The 22,130-nt window shown below is 37.6% G+C and overlaps 3 protein-coding genes across 5 annotated transcripts in view; 2 read left to right on the plus strand and 1 right to left on the minus strand.

The window, feature by feature from the left end:
• The window catches only part of sema4gb (sema domain, immunoglobulin domain (Ig), transmembrane domain (TM) and short cytoplasmic domain, (semaphorin) 4Gb), a 55,481-nt gene extending 52,344 nt beyond the window's left edge, over window positions 1-3,137 (plus strand). Inside the window, exons 13-14 of the mRNA XM_062057264.1 lie at window positions 478-688; window positions 1,631-3,137. Coding sequence (XP_061913248.1) covers window positions 478-688; window positions 1,631-2,523 — 1,104 coding nt within the window. The 3' untranslated portion in view covers window positions 2,524-3,137. The remainder of the gene's footprint in view (window positions 1-477; window positions 689-1,630) is intronic.
• Window positions 3,138-6,781: 3,644 nt separating this feature from the next.
• Window positions 6,782-11,939, minus strand: mrpl43 (mitochondrial ribosomal protein L43). The gene is made up of 3 exons (XM_062057276.1): window positions 11,655-11,939; window positions 9,823-9,929; window positions 6,782-7,014 (listed from the first exon to the last, which is right to left on the minus strand). The coding sequence occupies exons 1-3, from the start codon at window positions 11,783-11,785 to the stop codon at window positions 6,800-6,802; spliced, it is 453 nt and encodes a 150-aa protein (XP_061913260.1). The 5' UTR covers window positions 11,786-11,939; the 3' UTR covers window positions 6,782-6,799.
• A 165-nt stretch (window positions 11,940-12,104) lies between these two features.
• The window catches only part of twnk (twinkle mtDNA helicase), a 49,417-nt gene continuing 39,391 nt past the window's right edge, over window positions 12,105-22,130 (plus strand). For all 3 annotated transcript variants that reach the window (XM_062057266.1, XM_062057267.1, XM_062057268.1), the window contains exons 1-3: window positions 12,105-12,250; window positions 14,754-15,356; window positions 17,788-18,490. In XM_062057266.1, coding sequence (XP_061913250.1) covers window positions 14,772-15,356; window positions 17,788-18,490 — 1,288 coding nt within the window. In that variant the 5' untranslated portion in view covers window positions 12,105-12,250; window positions 14,754-14,771. The remainder of the gene's footprint in view (window positions 12,251-14,753; window positions 15,357-17,787; window positions 18,491-22,130) is intronic.

Consider the following 22,130-nt stretch of genomic DNA (forward strand, 5'->3'; position numbering starts at 1 on the left):
GTACTAGTCCCCGAGTCTAGGACTAGCACTGAGTACTAGTCCACGAGTCTAGGACTAGCACTGAGTACTAGGCCCCGAGTCTAATACTGAGTACTAGTCCCAGAGTCTAATACTGAGTACTAGTCACCGAGTCCAGTACTGAGTACTAGTGCCCGGGTCTAGTACTGAGTACTAGTCCCCGAGTCTAGTACTGAGTACTAGTCCCCGAGTCTAGTACTGAGTACTAGTCCCCGGGTCTAGTACTGAGTACTAGTCACCGAGTCCAGTACTGAGTACTAGTGCCCGGGTCTAGTACTGAGTACTAGTCCCCGAGTCTAGTACTGAGTACTAGTCCCCGGGTCTAGTACTGAGTACTAGTCCCCGGGTCTAGTACTGAGTACTAGTCACCGAGTCTAGTACTGAGTACTAGTGCCCGAGTCTAGTACTGAGTACTAGTCCCCGAGTCATGGCAGCTGCTGATGATGTTGTTGTCCACAGCGTCACATCTACGTGGGCTCCCACTCAGGTGTGGTGCAGCTCCCCATGTCTACCTGCCGCAGGTACACTTCCTGTTACGAATGCGTCTTGGCCAGGGACCCCTTCTGTGGCTGGGACGGCCGGGAGTGCGTGGAGGTGTGGCAGTCCGGGCGGAACCTCACCCAGGACATCCTGAGGGGGACCCGGGGCTGTGAGGACAACTCTGGAAACGGTAGGAACACAACACTAGTCCTGCATGTGCATGACTTCCCCCTACAGGACTGGAGTGCAACACTTGTCCTGCGTGTGCATGACTGCCCCCTACAGGACTGGAGTGCAACACTAGTCCTGCATGTGCATGACTTCCCCCTACAGGACTGGAGTGCAACACTGGTCCTGCATGTGCATGACCGCCCCCTACAGGACTGGAGTGCAACACTAGTCCTGCATGTGCATGACCGCCCCCTACAGGACTGGAGTGCAACACTAGTCCTGCATGTGCATGACTGCCCCCTACAGGACTGGAGTGCAACACTAGTCCTGCATGTGCATGACCGCCCCCTACAGGACCAGAGTGCAACACTAGTCCTGCATGTGCATGACCGCCCCCTACAGGACCGGAGCGCAACACTGACTGCCCCCTACAGGACTGGAGTGCAACACTAGTCCTGAATGTGCATGACCGCCCCCTACAGGACTGGAGTGCAACACTAGTCCTGCATGTGCATGACCGCCCCCTACAGGACTGGAGTGCAACACTAGTCCTGCATGTGCATGACCGCCCCCTACAGGACTGGAGTGCAACACTAGTCCTGCATGTGCATGACCGCCCCCTACAGGACTGGAGTGCAACACTGGTCCTGCATGTGCATGACCGCCCCCTACAGGACTGGAGTGCAACACTAGTCCTGCATGTGCATGACTGCCCCCTACAGGACTGGAGTGCAACACTGGTCCTGCATGTGCATGACCGCCCCCTACAGGACTGGAGTGCAACACTAGTCCTGCATGTGCATGACCGCCCCCTACAGGACTGGAGTGCAACACTAGTCCTGCATGTGCATGACTTCCCCCTACAGGACTGGAGTGCAACACTAGTCCTGCATGTGCATGACTGCCCCCTACAGGACTGGAGTCTCTGGTGTTAGTGACGTGTCTCTGGTGTCGTCCACAGTTCTCCACCGGAGGCGCTCCATCATGTCGGGTGACGACGCCCTCCTGCAGTGCGAGCTGCGCTCCAACTTGGCCACGGCCCGCTGGACGCTGGACGGCCGAGCGCTCCAAGGCCCGGGTGGGGACCACCGCCCGGGTGGGAACTACCGCCTGGGCACGGACGGCCTCCTCATCATAGGGGCGCGGCGGAGCGGCTCGTACCGCTGCTTCGCCGTGGAGAACTCCGTGTCCGTCCTGGTCTACGTCTACACCGTGACGGTGCACGCTGACCCCAACTTCCCCGCCGGGACCACGCACGCCGCCGAACCCGCGACGGCTCCCGACACCACCACGGTCCTCGCCGCCGCTCCCTCGCCGCCTGCCAGGCCCTCGCCGCGCACGTACCGCCACATGGAGGCGGTCTACGTCTCCCTGGTGGCGGTCCTTGGCGGCCTGTGCCTGGTCCTGTCCGTGGTCCTGCTGTACGTGGCCTTCTGCACCCGGCGCAGGAAGTACCCCGAGCGGGGCCTGCAGGTCTTGGGGGCCACGGAGAGCAAGAGGAGCTCCCTCTTCGAGCTGACGTCCATCTCCAGCCGCTGCAACGGCCGCCGCTCCGTCTCGGCGCCCGCCTTCGGGGACTTCAGCGAGCGCTTCCTGCCGGAGGCGTCGTCGCCGCCCCCGGCCCCGCCTCTTCCCATGCCGCCGCCGCCGCTGCCCGACATGGACTACATCAACGGGCTCTCGGCCACGCTGCCCGGCGTCCTGCGCAAGATGAACGGGAACAGCTACGTGCTCCTGCGGCAGCTGGACCGCGACGGCGCCTCGCCGCTCTGCCGCTCCTTCACCGAGGAACTGAACCGCATCCTGGAGCAGAGGAAGCAGCTGGACCTGCAGCCCGGGGAGAGCGCCATCTAGTGACTGCGGACGCTCACCTTTCCCTCGACAACCCTCCGGGGACACGCCGCGCTTCAGATCCACGCTGACAAAAACCACATCCGGTCCTTCTGCTCCTCAGGAGATGTAATCAAGATGAAGATATTTTCCATCTTCTTCCACTTATCCGAGATGGTGTGGCGGGGGCAGCAGCCTAAGCAGAAGTCCAGACTTCCTGAGGCGTTCCAGCTGGGAGGCAACGTGTCCTGGGTCTTCCTGCCCACCTCCGTCACTAGGACACTAAATGTCTTCTTTTTCTGGTCTAATAGGGTTGTCCAAACTTCAAGTACCATCATTAAAAGACAGTAGCGCAGTAGGCCTAAGTATCCATTAAAAACAAGGTTTTATACTTCATATTTTTACACACAGTTTGAACAGTCACACTGTGTTGGAATGTTTCATTGATTTGTTGACGTACCACAAGATGAGAATTCCTGCATTAGAGTTTGACAACACGGGTGTTGTTGGTCGGGGTGCTTTATCAGTATCATAAAGTTGTGCCATTCATGCTGATTTCTGCATTTTCATTTGTCAAATCAGCACAAATTGTTTTGTTCTTTTTGTTTTGTACGGAGCCTCTAAAGGGGAAATGTGTTTTTTTATAATTGTTTTTTGTTTTTTTTAGACATGTATCTCGTGCGCAAGAGATACATGTCTAAAAAAAAACAATTTTTAAATTTTTTTTTAATCATTTTATAAAAAGAAACTATCTCGTGCGCAGGAGAAAGTTTCTCATGCGCATTGTAAAAATAAAAAATAATAATTTATAAAAAATTTTTTAATAATTATATAAAAAGTTATATAGTTTCTCGATACATGTCTAAAAAAAATTATTATTTTTTTTTACATGTATCTCCTGCGCACGAGAAACTCTCGTGCGCAAGAGATACATGTCTAAAAAAAAAATTAATTTTAAAATTTTTTTTAATAATTATATAACAAGTTATAGTTTCTCGATACATGTCTAAAAAAAAAAAGTTATAATTTCAAAAAAAATTTTTTTAGACTTATCTCGTGCGCACAAAAAACTTTTTATAAAATTATTAAAAAAATTTAAATACTTTTTTTTTTTTACATGTATCTGCGCACGAGATACATGTCTAAAAAAAAAGAAAAAAATTTAATTTAAAAAAAAAAAATTATATAAAAAGTTATATAGTTTCTCGATACATATCTAAAAAAAAAAATTATAATTTTTTTTTTTTTTAACATGTATCTTTTGCGCACGAGAAACTCGTGCGCAAGAGATACATGTTTAAAAAAAACATTTTATTTTTTATAATTTTATAAAAAGAAACTATCTGTTGCGCACGAGATACATGTCTAAAAAAAATAAAAAAATTAATAATTATATAAAAAGTTATATGGTTTCTCGATACATGTCTAAAAAAAATTTTATAATTTTTTTCTTTTTTTTTACATGTATCTCTTGCGCAAGAGATACATGTCTAAAAAAAATATATATTTTTTATAATTATAGTTTTAGTTTCTCGATACATGTCTTAAAAAAAAAATTTTTTTTTTAGACATGTATCGAGAAACTAAAAAAACTTAAATTTTTTTTATTTTTTTTACATGCATCTCCTGCGCACGAGATACATGTCTAAAAAAAAGAGAAATGTTTTTTGTTTTTTTTTAATAATTATATAAAAAGTTATATAGTTCCTTGATACATGTCTAAAAAAAAAAAAAATTATATATATATATTTATTTTTTTACATGTATCTTTTGTGCACGAGATAGCTTCTCGAGCGCAAGAGATACATGTCTAAAAAATTATTATTTTTTTATTTTTTATAATTATAGTTATAGTTTCTCGATACATGTCTAAAAAAAATTTTTTTTTTTTTACATGTATCTCCTGCGCACGAGATACATGTCTAAAAAAAAGAGAATTTTTTTTTTTTAATAATCATAAAAAGCTATAGTTTCTTGATACATGTCTAAAAAAAAATATATATATATATATATATATTTTTTTTTTTTACATGTATCTTTTGCGCACGAGATAGTTTCTCGTGCGCAAGAGATACATGTTTAAAAAAACAAAAAACTTTAAAAAAAAAAAGTTTTATAATTTATAAAAAGAAACAAGATAGTTTCTCGTGCGCAAGAGATACATGTCTAAAAAAAATATTATTTTTTTTAATAATTATAGTTATATAGTTTCTCGATACATGTCTAAAAAATTTGTATATATTTATTTACATGTATCTCTTGCGCACGAGATACATGTCTAAAAAAAGAAAACCTTTTTTTTTTTTATAATTATATAAAAAGTTATATAGTTTCTCGATACATGTCTTAAAAAAAAAAAAAAATTATAAAAAAATGTTTCCCCCCCCCATGTCCCTTTAGGGGCGCCGCAGTTTTGTAGTTGAACGTTTTTTTTATGTTGCTGATCAATTTAAATGCATATTATTTATTTATTTATATTTCATTTCTCATTAATAAATGGTTCCAAAAATGTTTCTAGTTGAAATAAGGATTTATTTGATTTTATTTCAGGCAAATTGATGCACTTGAAGTCTTTTCTGTGACGGACTATGAAGCAACGCTTGTCAAGTTATTTATTTTTGTTTTCTTGAACGTTAATAAGAGACAACGTCACGCAGAGGTGTACTTATAACACTTTATAGACCGATGATGCAGAAGTGTTGTCACAAGTTAGCATCTTTGGAAAAGTGTCTAAATGTGAGACTTCTTAGAGGCTGTGAAGGACTTTGGCAAGTTCTGATCCAGGTGCCCATGTCGATATCACTCCTCCAGAAGTCAGATGGACCGACACAGGTACATGCGATCATGTCGGTATCACTCCTCCAGAAGTCAGATGGACCGACACAGGTACATGCGATCATGTCGATATCAGTCCTCCAGAAGTCAGGTGGACCGACACAGGTACATGCGATCATGTCGGTATCACTCCTCCAGAAGTCAGATGGACCGACACAGGTACATGCGATCATGTCGATATCAGTCCTCCAGAAGTCAGGTGGACCGACACAGGTACATGCGATCATGTCGGTATCACTCCTCCAGAAGTCAGATGGACCGACACAGGTACATGCGATCATGTCGATATCACTCCTCCAGAAGTCAGATGGACCGACACAGGTACATGCGATCATGTCGATATCAGTCCTCCAGATGTCAGATGGACCGACACAGGTACAGCCGAGTAGTCACAAGAATGATCTCTGGGATCACTACCGCCCTCTACCACCAGGAGGCGGGATTACTGCGAGCCTCCCACAGTGTGTCTTCGCAGCAGTTTTATGAATGCTCAGCACAAGAAATAGGTGACACACATACAGTTGTTGACAAAATACACTGTACATTATATACCTCAGCTAACTACACTATGGAAATGTATAATAGAATTCATATAGCAATACAGTCTCACTGCACAGTCATTGCGCAATCCATGGTGAGGCACAACTGAGTGACGCCTCAACTGGCTGCTGATCACCGCACCGTCTCTTCTCACTATTTAATTTTTTTATTTCAATGGCAAATGTGAAAATTCAGCGATTTTGAATAAAAATAATCTAAAACTGGTGAAGTTAAATGGAAAATAACTTTATAGTATAATCACTGAATACATATAACAATTGAATTATTTTTTTTTCTTTTTACATTTTTTTTCTTTCCATGATGGCAGGTGAGGCCCCGCCTCCCCTGACTGCACGTCACTGATATATATATATATATACACATATATATGTGTATATATATACATATACGTATACATATACAGTATATACGTATACATATATATATATATACATACATATATATATATGAATATATATATATATATATACATATATATATATATATATACGTATATATATAGTGTGTATATATATATATACATATACACACCTAGCACACTAATTGGCAAGTGTCCAGCTAGAGATTAGCGTTTTGTTTAGTTTTTGTTTCTAGTGATTAGCACACTAGTTGTCAGCTAGCAGTTAACCTGCAAGTTTGCAGTTAGCAATTCTAGCAGCAGTTTCTAGCTATTAATTAACATGCAAAAAGCCAATTAACAATTAGCATGTGAGTTTCCAGCTAGCGATTAGCGCTTCAGCTGGCAATCAATGTGCAATCTTCGGCTAGCAATTAGCGTACACGTTTCCAGCTCGCGATTATTGCTCTAGGTGCCAGCTAGCAATTAGCGTGACAATTGTGGTTAGCACAGTAAAAACTTTGTTGAGCAAAGAAAGAAGAACAAACAGTAGCAAGAACATTTCCTTTATTTCACTTCCTTTGTTGTCACGCTGGGCGGCGCGGTGGCGAAGCGGTTGGTGAAGGGGTGCCACAGGCCCTGGATGCTGGGCGTGTCCGTGTGGAAGGGCTTGCGGAGGCGGATGACATCCAGACCCGACTGGCTGGTCAACTTGGTCAGCAGATCTGAGATCTGTGAGGAGGTTTTAGTGGACACTGTCTCTGTCCTCACACTGCCGTTTACTGGAGGAGCACACACGTGTTCAACGTTTACTACACATGTTCAATGTTTACTACACATGTTCAATGTTTACTGGAGGAGCACACACGTGTTCAACGTTTACTACACATGTTCAATGTTTACTGGAGGAGCACACATGTGTTCAATGTTTACTACACATGTTCAATGTTTACTACACATGTTCAATGTTTACTGGAGGAGCACACACGTGTTCAACGTTTACTACACATGTTCAATGTTTACTGGAGGAGCACACATGTGTTCAATGTTTACTACACATGTTCAATGTTTACTACACATGTTCAATGTTTACTGGAGGAGCACACATGTGTTCAATGTTTACTACACATGTTCAATGTTTACTGGAGGAGCACACATGTGTTCACTGTTTACTACACATGTTCAATGTTTACTACACATGTTCAATGTTTACTGGAGGAGCACACACGTGTTCACTGTTTACTACACATGTTCAATGTTTACTACACATGTTCAATGTTTACTGGAGGAGCACACACATGTTCAATGTTTACTACACATGTTCAATGTTTACTACACATGTTCAATGTTTACTGGAGGAGCACACACGTGTTCAACGTTTACTACACATGTTCAATGTTTACTGGAGGAGCACACATGTGTTCAATGTTTACTACACATGTTCAATGTTTACTGGAGGAGCACACACGTGTTCAACGTTTACTACACATGTTCAATGTTTACTGGAGGAGCACACATGTGTTCAATGTTTACTACACATGTTCAATGTTTACTGGAGGAGCACACATGTGTTCAATGTTTACTACACATGTTCAATGTTTACTGGAGGAGCACACACGTGTTCACTGTTTACTACACGTGTTCAATGTTTACTGGAGGAGCACACATGTGTTCAATGTTTACTACACATGTTCAATGTTTACTGGAGGAGCACACACGTGTTCACTGTTTACTGCACATGTTCAATGTTTACTACACATGTTCAATGTTTACTGGAGGAGCACACACGTGTTCACTGTTTACTACACGTGTTCAATGTTTACTACACATGTTCAATGTTTACTGGACATGTTCAATGTTTACTGGACACGTTCAATGTTCAGTGTTTCCCATAAACTGCCAAGATACCTGTGGCGGTGGGGGCGTGGCTATGGGCGTGGTCACCATGACATCATCGGGTAATTTGCATAATTTACTACAATGATATGATTTTCTCTAAAAAGGCTCAAAAAATGTATACTTACTAATTAATAATAACAGTTTTGTTTTAAACGTCCATCCATCCATTTTACAATATAATTACAACACTTTATGTACATATTTATATACAGATTTGAACAATAAGTTATTCACTGAAATATATTTATTAATTGTGGTTCTTACAAAAAATATATCTTATAAAATATAAAAGCTAAAATGTCTCTTAAAGCTCTGCCCCTTTAATTAGTGCATACTAAATCATTTAACTTTAGCCTACTACTACAAGCATATTATTTACCAGCAACATAAAGTGAAACAGAGGCAGAGGTGTCCTGCCACAGCCAGTAACAAATAAACAGAAAACAGTAGTGGTCAAATACAAATAAGGCAACAAGAGAAGTATCCTACACTTCTCTTTTGTAAAGTAAATGTGAACAGCCGATATGGGCATCTACATCTACTGTATGATTTGCCCGAGAAGCTGGGCAGGACATTATTTAAAAAAAAAAAAAAATTTAAAAAAAAAAGTCAAAATACAAGTAAGGCAACAAGAGAAGTATCCTACACTTCTCTTTTGTAAAGTAAATGTGAACAGCTGATATGGGCATCTACATCTACATCTACATCTACTATATGATTTGCCTGAGAAGCTGGACAGGACAAAAAAAATAAATAAATACAAATAAAAATAATTATAATCTATTTGTGGCGGACGTAATTCTTTCGTGGCGGGCCGCCACAAATAAATGAATGTGTGGGAAACACTGATAAACACAATGATATCAACAGGACTTACAATATTCTATATGAACTATACAATAATCACAATGATATCAACAGGACTTACAATATTCTATATGAACTATATAATAAACACAATGATATCAACAGGACTTACAATATTCTATATGAACTATACAATAATCACAATGATATCAACAGGACTTACAATATTCTGTATGAACTATACAATAAACACAATGATATCAACAGGACTTACAATATTCTATATGAACTATACAATAAACACAATGATATCAACAGGACTTACAATATTCTATATGAACTATACAATAAACACAATGATATCAACAGGACTTACAATATTCTGTATGAACTATACAATAAACACAATGATATCAACAGGACTTACAATATTCTATATGAACTATACAATAAACACAATGATATCAACAGGACTTACAATATTCTATATGAACTATACAATAAACAATGATATCAAGAGGACTTACAATATTCTATATGAACTATATAATAAACACAATGATATCAAGAGGACTTACAATATTCTATATGAACTAAATAATAATCACAATGATATCAAGAGGACTTACAATATTCTATATGAACTATATAATAAACACAATGATATCAACAGGACTTACAATATTCTATATGAACTATACAATAATCACAATGATATCAAGAGGACTTACAATATTCTATATGAACTATACAATAAACACAATGATATCAACAGGACTTACAATATTCTATATGAACTAAATAATAATCACAATGATATCAACAGGACTTACAATATTCTATATGAACTATACAATAATCACAATGATATCAAGAGGACTTACAATACTCTGCTATGATCCTGGGTTTCAAACATGGCTGAGGGGACACGTAGACCACCGTGCCAGGGTTCTTCTTGGCATAATCCACCACGCCATCTTCAATGAAGTCCCTGCGTACAAACAAACAAACAATGGTCAAATATCACACCAACAAAAACAACTTCTTGTTTGCCTCAAACGTGAAATAATTAAATATTACAATAAAATAAACAGAAAGTTTACCAGACAGCCAGGAAAACAAACATGGTGAAATATTGAATGAAAAGAAACAAGTTGTTGTTTACCTGACATAAAATAGTAAAATATTGGATGATAATAATCAATTTGTTATGGAATAAAATTACAATATTAAATGAAAGATAAACAAGTGGTTGTTTACCTGACATAAAACTGTAAAATTATTGAAAGACTATAAACAAGTTGTGGTTTAACTGACATAAAATAATACAATATTTAATTAAATGAAACAAGTTGTTGTTGTTCACCTGACACAAAATAATACAATATTTAAAGAAAAAACAGTTATTTACCTGACATAAAATAATAAAATACTTAAAGAATAGAAATAAGTTCTTGTTTTACTCACACAAAACAGTAACATTTTGAAAGAAAAGAAATAGGTTATTGTTTATTTACCTGACATAAAATAATAAAATATTTCATAAAATGAAACAAGTTGTTGTTGTTTACCTGACATTAAATAATAAAATACTGAAAGAATAGAAATAATCATAAAATATTTAAAGAATATAAATAATCAATCAATCAAAGTTTATTAATATAGCCCTGAATCACAAGTGTCTCAAAGGGCTGCACAAGCCACAACGACATCCTCTTTAAGTTCTTGTTGTTTTACTCACACAAAACAATAACTTTTTGAAAGAAAAGAAACAGGTTATTGTTTATTTACCTGATATAAAATTATAAAATGTTTCATAAATGAAACTAGTTGTTGTTTACCTGACATAAAATAATAAAATGTTGAAAGAAAAGAAACAAGTTGTTGTTGTTTACCTGACATAAAATAATAAAATGAAACAAATTGTTTTTACCTGACATAAAATAATAAAATATAGAAAGAAAAGAAGCAAGTTTTTGTTTTAAACCTGACATAACATAATAAAATGTTGGGTGAAAAGAAAGAAGTTGTTAATATATCTGACGGTTCACCTGACATCAAATATAAACACATTGAATACAAATAAATACGTTTTTTATTTACCTGACATAAAATAATAAAACATTCAATTCAAATTTTTGTTAATTTACCTGACATAAAATAATAAAAGATTAAATACAAATAAAGAAGTAATTTACCTGACATAAAACATTAAATACAAATAAATAAGTTATTTACCTGACATAAAATAATAAATACAAATAAATAAAGAAGTAATTTACCTGACATAAAATAATAAATACAAATGAAGAAGTTATTTACCTGACATAAAATAACAATTAAATTCAAATAAATAAGTTATTTACCTGACATAAAACATTAAATACAAAAAAATTAAGAAGTAATTTACCTGACATAAAATAATAATTAAATACAAATAAATAAGTTAAATACAAATAAATAAAGAAGTAATTTACCTGGCATAAAATAATAAATATAAATAAAAAAGTTATTTACCTGACATAAAATAATAATTAAATACAAATAAATAAGTTAAATACAAATAAATAAAGAAGTAATTTACCTGACATAAAATAATAATTAAATACGAATAAAGAAGTAATTTACCTGACATAAAAAAATAATTAAATACGAATAAAGAAGTAAATTACCTGACATAAAATAATAATTAAATACGAATAAAGAAGTAATTTACCTGACACCTAAGGAACTTTGTCCCTTCTTGGAGAAAAGGATGCAGACGCGCTTGAGCTGACAAACGTAGCGTCCCACGCCGTTTTGAAGAACACTTTTCAGGAAGCGACTCGGCGTCCCTCTGGAAGTCATCTTCTTATTCCAACAACATCCATGAACACAGAAATGTGTCTAAAAGATGTCTAAAAGAGCTCCCTGGCTCACAAAAACACCCAAACAGCACAGAATGACAAACACAGAGGTCGGTGGAGTCCGTATCCGGTCCGTCAGTCATATAACTCCGGGTGAAACAAGTACAACCACGACGAGTATGTCTTCCACACCTAAATAATGTTTTAATAACTTTTGTGAGAAACAAGCACACTTATAGTTATTTATCAACTACGGAAAATGCTCATGATATTTTTAAAAATGTGAACAAAAAGCATTGAGGCTGTCGGAAGTAGAGCACGTCAATAGCGTGTGTTTCACACGGACTTGTTTTGGAAAGGCACCAAAAAAAAGCCCGGGCTAGCAGCGCATGGCGGACATGGCAGCGGACATGGCGGACAAGACGAGGACGCAAGGAGCTAACATGGACTCCTGAGTCCTGAGCGCGTAAGACACACTCATTCTTCTTTTGTGCAGATATTAACTACGCTTTTGTCTTTTAAATACTCATGTCACCGCCTCATACTATTTCAGTCACACGGAACGTCGACTGTCACATTCACGTTTGTTTCATTCATTTGTTGCCAACATTGACACAAAAACTGTAATAATAATTCTTCTTGTGCAACATTTTCTTCTCATTCCACTAACATTAATGACAATATTTGTATTATTTACAAAAGTAGGTACGTGACAATAAAAATCACATACAAAATATCTCCATGCAATTAATACTATTTTAATGACCTTGGATAAAACTTCATACTGTTAAAATAAAAAATAGTGGGGTCATGATCTGTGGTCTTAGCGACCACTATCTAACCTTCTGCACCCGCAAAATAGTTAAATCCAAAGCCAATGGCTACATAACAGCCCAATCCAGATCCCTTAAAAAATACTCCAGTGATAATTTCAATTTAAAATGAGATGAGTGGGACTGGTCCCCTGTGCTAGCGAGTAACCTGGTCGATGTTGCTTGGGATCGCTTCAAAACAGCCTTCCTAAAGATACTAAATGACATGGCTCCCGCTCTGAACCATGGATGAATCCAGACCTCAGTGTTTCCCACACATTCATTTATTTGTGGCGGCCCGCCACGAAAGAATTACGTCCGCCACAAATAAATTTTTTTATTTATTTATTTATTTTTTGTCCTGTCCAGCTTCTCAGGAAAATCATACAGTAGATGTAGATGCCCATATAGGCCGTTCAGATTTACTTTACAAAAGAGAAGTGTAGGATACTTCTCTTGTTGCCTTATTTGTATTTGACCACTACTGTTTTCTGTTTATTTGTTACTGACTGTGGCAGGACACCTCTGCCTCTGTTTCACTTTATATTGCTGGTAAATAATATGCTTGTAGTAGTAGGCTAAAGTTAAATTATTTAGTATGCACTAATTAAAGGGACAGAGCTTTAAGAGACATTTTAGCTTTTATATTTTATGAGATATATTTTTTGTAAGAACCACAATTAATAAATATATTTCAGTGAATAACTTATTGTTCAAATCTGTATATAAATATGTACACAAAGTGTTGTAATTATATTGTAAAATGGATGGATGGATGGACATTTAAAACAAAACTGTTATTATTAATTAGTAAGTATACATTTTTTGAGCCTTTTTAGAGAAAATCATATCATTGTAGTAAATTATGGAAATTACTCGATGATGTCATGGTGACCACGCCCATAGCCACGTCCCCACCGCCACAGGTATCTTGGCAGTTTATGGGAAACACTGGACCTATTAGCTGCCATAAAAGACAGAGACAGAAATACTCAGAATACCAAAAGTGTAAAACTGAAGTAGATAAACAACCCAATAATAACCTCAAATCACTCCTTTCAACTCTCAAAAAACAATGCAATAAATTAAGAAATAAGACAACCAACCTGACTAAATCCTTTTAAAAAAAATTTACATTAGCAACAAAATAGAGGAAAACACAAATAAGCCACGCGAGCTCTGGAAAATCCTCAACAAGCAGCTTCCCGGTTGCAGCTAGAAACTTAAAACCAGACTCATCAACATCAAGGAGGGTGACTCCCTCATTTCAGACAAAATGGAGGTAGCAAGCAGATTTAACACCTTTTTCACCAGCATAGCCGCAACTCTTGTCAACAAGCTGTCCCACCACTCTGGTCGCTTTGGTGTAGAACACATTAAAGCCTTCTACAGAAAGCTAGGAGTATCCAACAACGATTTCAAATTAAAAATGGTCTCGGCTGATGAGGTGTTTAAAAAATTGAGCGCGCTCCCCCCAAACAAGGCCACCGGCCTTGACAATATCCCCTCCAGATTTCTCAGGGACTCTGCCTCCACCATTGCCCCGATCATCACGCACATAATAAACCTCTCAATTTCACAAGGTCAAGTACCAAAAGAGTTTGTAAAATAGTTCAAAAAGAGTTCCATAAAATAGTTCAAAAAGAGTTCGTAAAATACTTCAAAAAGAGTTCCTTAAATAGTTCAAAAAGAGTTTGTAAAATAGTTCAAAAAGAGTTCCATAAAATAGTTCAAAAATAGTTCGTGAAATACTTCAAAAAGAGTTCGTCTGGAAATTGGGCAGATCCTGTCATCTCTCCGCTCTGAAGTCTTTGGGCCAGAACAACATCGTTCTGTTGATTAGCATACATGAAAGAACACAGGAACACCATCTTGCTTCCCCCCCTACACAGTAGAGTTTTACGAGCCTTACTCTTGGTAGGTTTCAAAAGACAGCCTTTGGTCTTCTTGTCAGGAACACAATGTAATACAAAGTTTTTGTGATCATTTAGAAACAATTACTCTAACAGAGGCCGATAGTGATTAAAACATGAATATTATACGTCAGTAAACAGCTGGACAAGGCAATAAGTTGTTTTTTTGAACATTTTTATAAGGAAAGGTGGGACCAGTAACAACATAATGATTCTTGTAGTGACTTCTGTTATTGTGTTTCAGGAGCGGTTGTCTTCTCTAATGTGGAGAAGATTGCTGCTCAGGGCGACCACCTGTCCATCTCAGGTGGGACCCCCAAGCTCTGCCTCCCGGAGAGATCCGTCCTCCCTCTTTGTGGGCCTCCTGACTCACAGACATGCCCGGGCGTGGCGTGGCCCCGTCAGGGCGTACAAAAAAGATGCCAAATCCACGGTGGACTTCCCCGTCAGTGCCATCACCGTCACCGACATCAAGCAGTACCTGCGCTCCAAAGAAGTTCCCTTCCACGACGGCTTCAGCTGCCTCCACGCGCCCACCATCTTCACGGACACGGCCCCCAGGGGGGAGCGCTTCTCCTTGTTCGTGGACAAGACCACCGGGCAGTTCCTGTGCATGGACACTCAGGTGGAGGGCAGCTGGGAGGACCTCCAGGACTGCCTGGAGGTCATGCAGAAGGAGGAGCAGGACTTCATCAGCCCGCATGTGCTGCTGGGATACGCGGAGAGCGCCGAGGAGCAGGATCAGCACGAGCGGGAGCTGAGGGAGGTCCAGGGCATCTGGTCCAGCTCGGTGGCGTTCTCCGACCTGACCGAAGACGAGGCCCAGCTGGTCAAAGCCATGTTTCAGGTAGCTGCTCCTCGCCACAGGAGAAGAACACATGCCTACCGTATTTTTCAGACTATAAGTCGCAGTTTTTTTCATAGTTTGGCCGGGGCTGCGACTTATACTCAGGAGCGATTTATGTGTGAAATTATTACCACATTAGCGTAAAATATCAAATAATATTATTGATGTCATTCACGTAAGAGACTAGACGTATAAGATTTCATGGGATTTAGCGATTAGGAGTGACAGATTGTTTGGTAAACGTATAGCATGTTCTATATGTTATAGTTATTTGAATGACTCTTACCATAATATGTTACGTTAACATACCAGTTGGTTATTTATGCCTCATATAACGTACACTTATTCAGCCTGTTGTTCACTATTCTTTATTTATTTTAAATTGCCTTTCAAATGTCTATTCTTGGTGTTGGCTTTTATCAAATACATTTCCCCCAAAAATGCGACTTATACTCCAGTGCGACTTATATATGTTTTTTCCTTCTTTATTATGCATTTTCGGCCGGTGCGACTTATACTCTGGAACAACGTATACTCCGAAAAATACGGTATATATATATACATATATATACCGGTATATACAACATTTTTATAAACTTATAATCGACAGATGGATATGAAGTTGCTGTAAAGACTTAAGTGTTGAAAGACGTATTTTTTTTAACATTCTTATGAGCGGGGCCCTTTTGGATCCCCTAGAATTTTAATAACATTTATTTTTAAAACAAACAAAAATAAAGAAGAATCAATGATGTTATGAACGATTGAAGGCTTCATCCAATTAGTTCACATTTTGGGGGAAAATATTGCATATTTTGTGTTTGCCATATAAAGTTTGAAATTGTCAAACAAAAGTTTACTTTGACAAAAAAGGGCATGCAACAATTTTTTTTTTTTTTTTTTTTTTTACTTCTTATGTTTCTAGATTCTTATTTTGGTTGTTTTATGCCCTTTTTTGTCAAAGTAAACTATCATGAGTAACGAATTTGCTGATTGTTCAGTTTAAAAAGTACAAAATTAGCTTAAAATGCTAGCACAAAACATTGAAATTAGGGATGTCCGATAATATCGGCCTGCCGATATTATCGGCCGATAAATGCGTTAAAATGTAATATCGGAAATTATCGGTATCGTTTTTTTAATTATCTGTATCGTTTTTTTTGGGGGGGGGGTTTTTATTTATTAAATCAACATAAAAAACACAAGATACACTTACAATTAGTGCACCAACCCAAAAAACCTCCCTCCCCCAATTTCTTTCTGTTATCAATATTCTGGTTCCTACATTATATATCAATATATATCAATACAGTCTGCAAGGGATACAGTCCGTAAGCACACATGATTGTGTGTGCTGCTGCTCCACTAATAATACTAACCTTTAACAGTTAATTTTACTCATTTTCGTTAATTACTAGTTTCTATGTAACTGTTTTTATATTGTTTTACTTTCTTTTTTATTCAAGAAAATGTTTTTAATTTAGTTATCTTATTTTATTATTATTTTTAAAAAGTACCTTATCTTCACCATACATGGTTGTCCAAATTAGGCATAATAATGTGTTAATTCCACGACTGCATATATCGGTTGATATCGGTATCGGTTGATATCGGTATCGGTAATTAAAGAGTTGGACAATATCGGAATATCGGATATCGGCAAAAAGCCATTATCGGACATCCCTAATTGAAATTATATTGTTAGCATGTTAACATGTGAACAGCTGGCATACTTTTTAAACTGGCACTTAAAATCCATGATTATTAGGTTTAAAAAGTACAACATTAGCTCAAATGCTAGCACAAAACATTAGCGGGTATTGTTAGCATGTAAACATGTGAACAGCTGGCATACTTTTTAGTTGGCACTGAGTAACAAAATCCCGGATTATTAGGTTTAAAAAGTACAAATTGAGCTAAAATGCTAGCACAAAACATTAGCATGTTAACACTTATACTCAGGAGCGACTTATGTGTGACATTATTACCACATTACCGTAAATTATCAAATAATATTATTGATGTCATTCACGTAAGAGACTAGACGTATAAGATTTCATGGGATTTAGCGATTAGGAGTGACAGATTGTTTGGTAAACGTATAGCATGTTCTATATGTTATAGTTATTTGAATGACTCTTACCATAATATGTTACGTTAACATACCAGTTGGTTATTTATGCCTCATATAACGTACACTTATTCAGCCTGTTGTTCACTATTCTTTATTTATTTTAAATTGCCTTTCAAATGTCTATTCTTGGTGTTGGCTTTTATCAAATACATTTCCCCCCAAAAATGTGACTTATACTCCAGTGCGACTTATATATGTTTTTTTCCTTCTTTATTATGCATTTTCGGCCGGTGCGATTTATACTCCGGAGCGACTTATAGTCCGAAAAATACGGTAACTTGTCCTGTTCTGTCGCAGATCACAAAGATCTCCAACGCCACGCTGAAGAAGTTCGGCGTGAGGCTCTTTAAGCCCACCAAGAGTCTGGTCTTCCCCTGGTTTGGTGGACCCGACTCCTCCTTGAAGGGCGTGAAGCTGCTCTCCGCTCAAAGCGCGGGCGACGACAAAGTGAGCTACAACGAGGCCACGGTTCCAAAGTGGAGCTCCTACAACAACCTGTTCGGCCTCCCGCTGGTGGGCCGCATGGACTCCGACGTGGTCCTGACCGGAGGCGAACTGGACACGCTGGCGGTGAGCCAAGCCACGGGCCTGGCCAGCGTGGCTCTCCCGCGCGGCGCCAGCTGCCTGCCGCCCGCCCTGCTGCCGTACCTGGAGCAGTTCAAGCGCGTGACGCTGTGGCTGGGCGGCGACATGCGCTCCTGGGAGGCCTCCAAGATCTTCTCGCGCAAGCTGGGCCTGAGGCGCTGCTCGCTGGTGCGGCCGGGCGAGTACCGCCCCTGCCCCGGCGAGGCGCTGGCCCAGGGCAAGAACCTGAGCCGCATCATCAAGGCCTCCATCCCGGCGGCGCACAAGTCCATCGTGTCCTTCAAGCAGCTGCGAGACGACGTGTACGGCGAGCTGGTCAACACGGAGCAGGTGGCCGGCGTCAAGTGGGCCCGCTTTCCCGACCTCAACAGGATCCTGAAGGGTCACCGCAAGGGGGAGCTGACCGTGTTCACAGGTGACCTTGACACTACTTTCTTCATCGCATCTTGAAGCCAAAAACTGAAATATCTCAAATCCACTTTGCTTTTCTCAATTCAAATGATCATTTTTTTTCATTGAAAGTGCAAAAATCTCAGATATACTTCTCAAAATATGCAAAATCCTCTGCTGGCATAAGAAGAAAATGTGACTTAAAAAAGGGCTGAAAACTGTATCAGGCTATAAGTGTTTTATATCGGTCGGTATCAATAATTATTGATCATTTTTTATGATCTATGGAAAATAAGGAGCAGAAATAAAATACATAAAATGTGAACTTTTATTTTTTTTTTCAAATGTAACCTTCCTTATAATCGTCTCAGTTATCAAGGCAAAAGGAAAGGAAAGCATGGAAAACACTCAAACGAGGTAAACAAAATAGTAATATCACAATGAGCTCTTAAAATGAAGGTGCAAGAATAAGGAATATGGAATAAATGTTTAATAAAGTGTCAGAAAGTAGTGTAAACGTGTAGAAACCTGAGAAGAACTACTTTCTGCAGGTTTAGTGGCAGGAAATAACGGCTGTGTAACATGAATTTGCCATCTTATTCTTATTCAACTATGGAAATTAGTTTTTTGTTAAGCATTAATTATATGAATATTATTACTCGTGTTTCCCATAAACTGCCAAGATACCTGTGGCGGTGGGGGCGTGGTCACCATGACATCATCGAGTAATTTGCATAATTTACTACAATGATTTGATTTTCTCTAAAAAGGCTCAAAAAATGTATACTTACAACACAATGATATCAACAAGACTTACAATATTCTGTATTAACTATATAATAAACACAATGATATCAACAGGATTTACAATATTCTGTATGAACTATATAATAAACAACAATGATATCAACAGGACTTACAATATTCTGTATTAACTATATAATAAACACAATGATATCAACAGGACTGACAATATTCTGTATGAACTATACAATAAACACAATGATATCAACAGGACTTACAATATTCTGTATGAACTATATAATAAACACAATGATATCAACAGGACTTACAATATTCTGTATGAACTATATAATAAACACAATGATATCAACAGGACTTACAATATTCTGTATGAACTATATAATAAACACAATGATATCAACAGGACTTACAATATTCTGTATGAACTATATAATAAACAACAATGATATCAACAGGACTTACAATATTCTGTATGAACTATATAATAAACAACAATGATATCAACAGGACTTACAATATTCTGTATGAACTATATAATAAACACAATGATATCAACAGGACTTACAATATTCTGTATGAACTATATAATAAACAACAATGATATCAACAGGACTTACAATATTCTGTATGAACTATATAATAAACACAATGATATCAACAGGACGTACAATATTCTGTATGAACTATATAATAAACACAATGATATCAACAAGACTTACAATATTCTGTATGAACTATATAATAAACACAATGATATCAACAGGACTTACAATATTCTGTATGAACTATATAATAAACAACAATGATATCAACAGGACTTACAATATTCTGTATGAACTATACAATAAACAATGATATCAACAGGACTTACAATATTCTGTATGAACTATATAATAAACACAATGATATCAACAGGACTTACAATATTCTGTATGAACTATATAATAAACACAATGATATCAACAGGACTTACAATATTCTATATGAATTATGCAATAAACCAGTGTTTCCCATAAACTGCCAAGATACCTGTGGCGGTGGGGGTGTGGCTATGGGCGTGGTCACCATGACATCATCGAGTAATTTGCATAATTTACTACAATGATTTGATTTTCTCTAAAAATGCTCAAAAAAATGTATACTTACTAATTAATAATAACAGTTTTGTTTTAAACGTCCATCCATTTTACAATATAATTACAACACTTTATGTACATATTTATATACAGATTTGAACAATAAGTTATTCACTGAAATATATTTATTAATTGTGGTTCTTACAAAAAATATATCTTATAAAATATAAAAGCTAAAATGTCTCTTAAAGCTCTGCCCCTTTAATTAGTGCATACTAAATCATTTAACTTTAGCCTACTACTACAACAACCATATTATTTACCAGCAACATAAAGTGAAACAGAGGCAGAGGTGTCCTGCCACAGTCAGTAACAAATAAACAGAAAACAGTAGTGGTCAAATACAAATAAGGCAACAAGAGAAGTATCCTACACTTCTCTTTTGTAAAGTAAATGTGAACAGCCTATATGGGCATCTACATCAACTATATGATTTGCCTAAGAAGCTAGAGAGGACAAAAAAAATAAATGTATTTTTTTAATTTTTTTTTATTTGTGGCGGACGTAATTCTTTCGTGGCGGGCCGCCACAAATAAATGAATGTGTGGGAAACCCTGTTACTATATTGTTTAATATCGATAATTATTGCAATTTTCTATGACCTACGGAAAATAAACAGGAAAATATAATTATTTTTTTTAAAGATAACTTTCCTCTGATTATGATCCCTCAGCTATCAAGGCAGAAAGGAAATGTCAACACAAACATGGAAAACACTCAAGCAATGTTAACAAAATAGTAAAATCACATTGAACACTTAACAATAATCTCTTAAAATGAAGGTTAAAAAATGAGGAATATGTAAAAAAATGTTTGATGAAGTGTAAGAAAATAGTGTAAACATGTAGAAACCTGAGAATAACTATTTTCTGCAGGTTTAGTGGCAGGAAATAACAGCTGTGTAACATGAATTTGCCATGTTATTCTTATTCAACTCTGGAAAGGAATTTTTTTGTTAAGCATTAATTATATGAATATTATTACTATATTGATCAATATCGATAATTATTGCAATTTTCTATGATCTACGGAAAATAAACAACAGGAAAATATTATATTTTATTTTCAAGATAACTTTCCTCCGATTATAATCCCTCAACTATCAAGGCAGAAAGGAAATGTCAGCAAAACATGGAAAACACTCAAACAATGTCAACTAAATAGTAAAATCACATTGAACACTTAACAATAATCTCTGAAAATGAAGGTTAAAAAATGAGGAATATGTAAAAAAAAAAGTTTAACCCTTGTGTGGTGTTCGGGTCTGTGGGACCCGTTTTCGATTTTTATTAAAAGAAAAATGATACAATTAATTAATTTTTCAAACTGAGACTCACTGGCTTTGGCTCATTTTCTGTGAAGAACATATATCAGAATACATATTTAATGAACACACACCATACACCCCCCCTACACATTTCTATTACATATAAGATGTCCGGGGTCCACTGGACCCGGGGCTAATAGAAGTGTGGAAATTTATGTTCTTTGTACCACACGCCCACACACACACACACACACACACACACACAGCAGGCCTAGACAGGAGGAGGACAGAGTGTAGGTATACAGTTGTTGTTGTTACTCAGCCAGTGTTTGTGGGTCTTAGACTTAGACTTAGACTTACTTTTTATTGTCGTTCAAATTTGAACTTTACAGTACAGATAGGAACGAAATTTTGTTGCATTAGCTGGTTGGCAGTGCAGGATAAAAAAGCAATAAGATGCACATATACATACATAGATTACTGTAAAGATAAATATA

Source organism: Entelurus aequoreus, linkage group LG08, assembly GCF_033978785.1.
Source record: "Entelurus aequoreus isolate RoL-2023_Sb linkage group LG08, RoL_Eaeq_v1.1, whole genome shotgun sequence".
NCBI lineage: Eukaryota > Metazoa > Chordata > Actinopteri > Syngnathiformes > Syngnathidae > Entelurus > Entelurus aequoreus.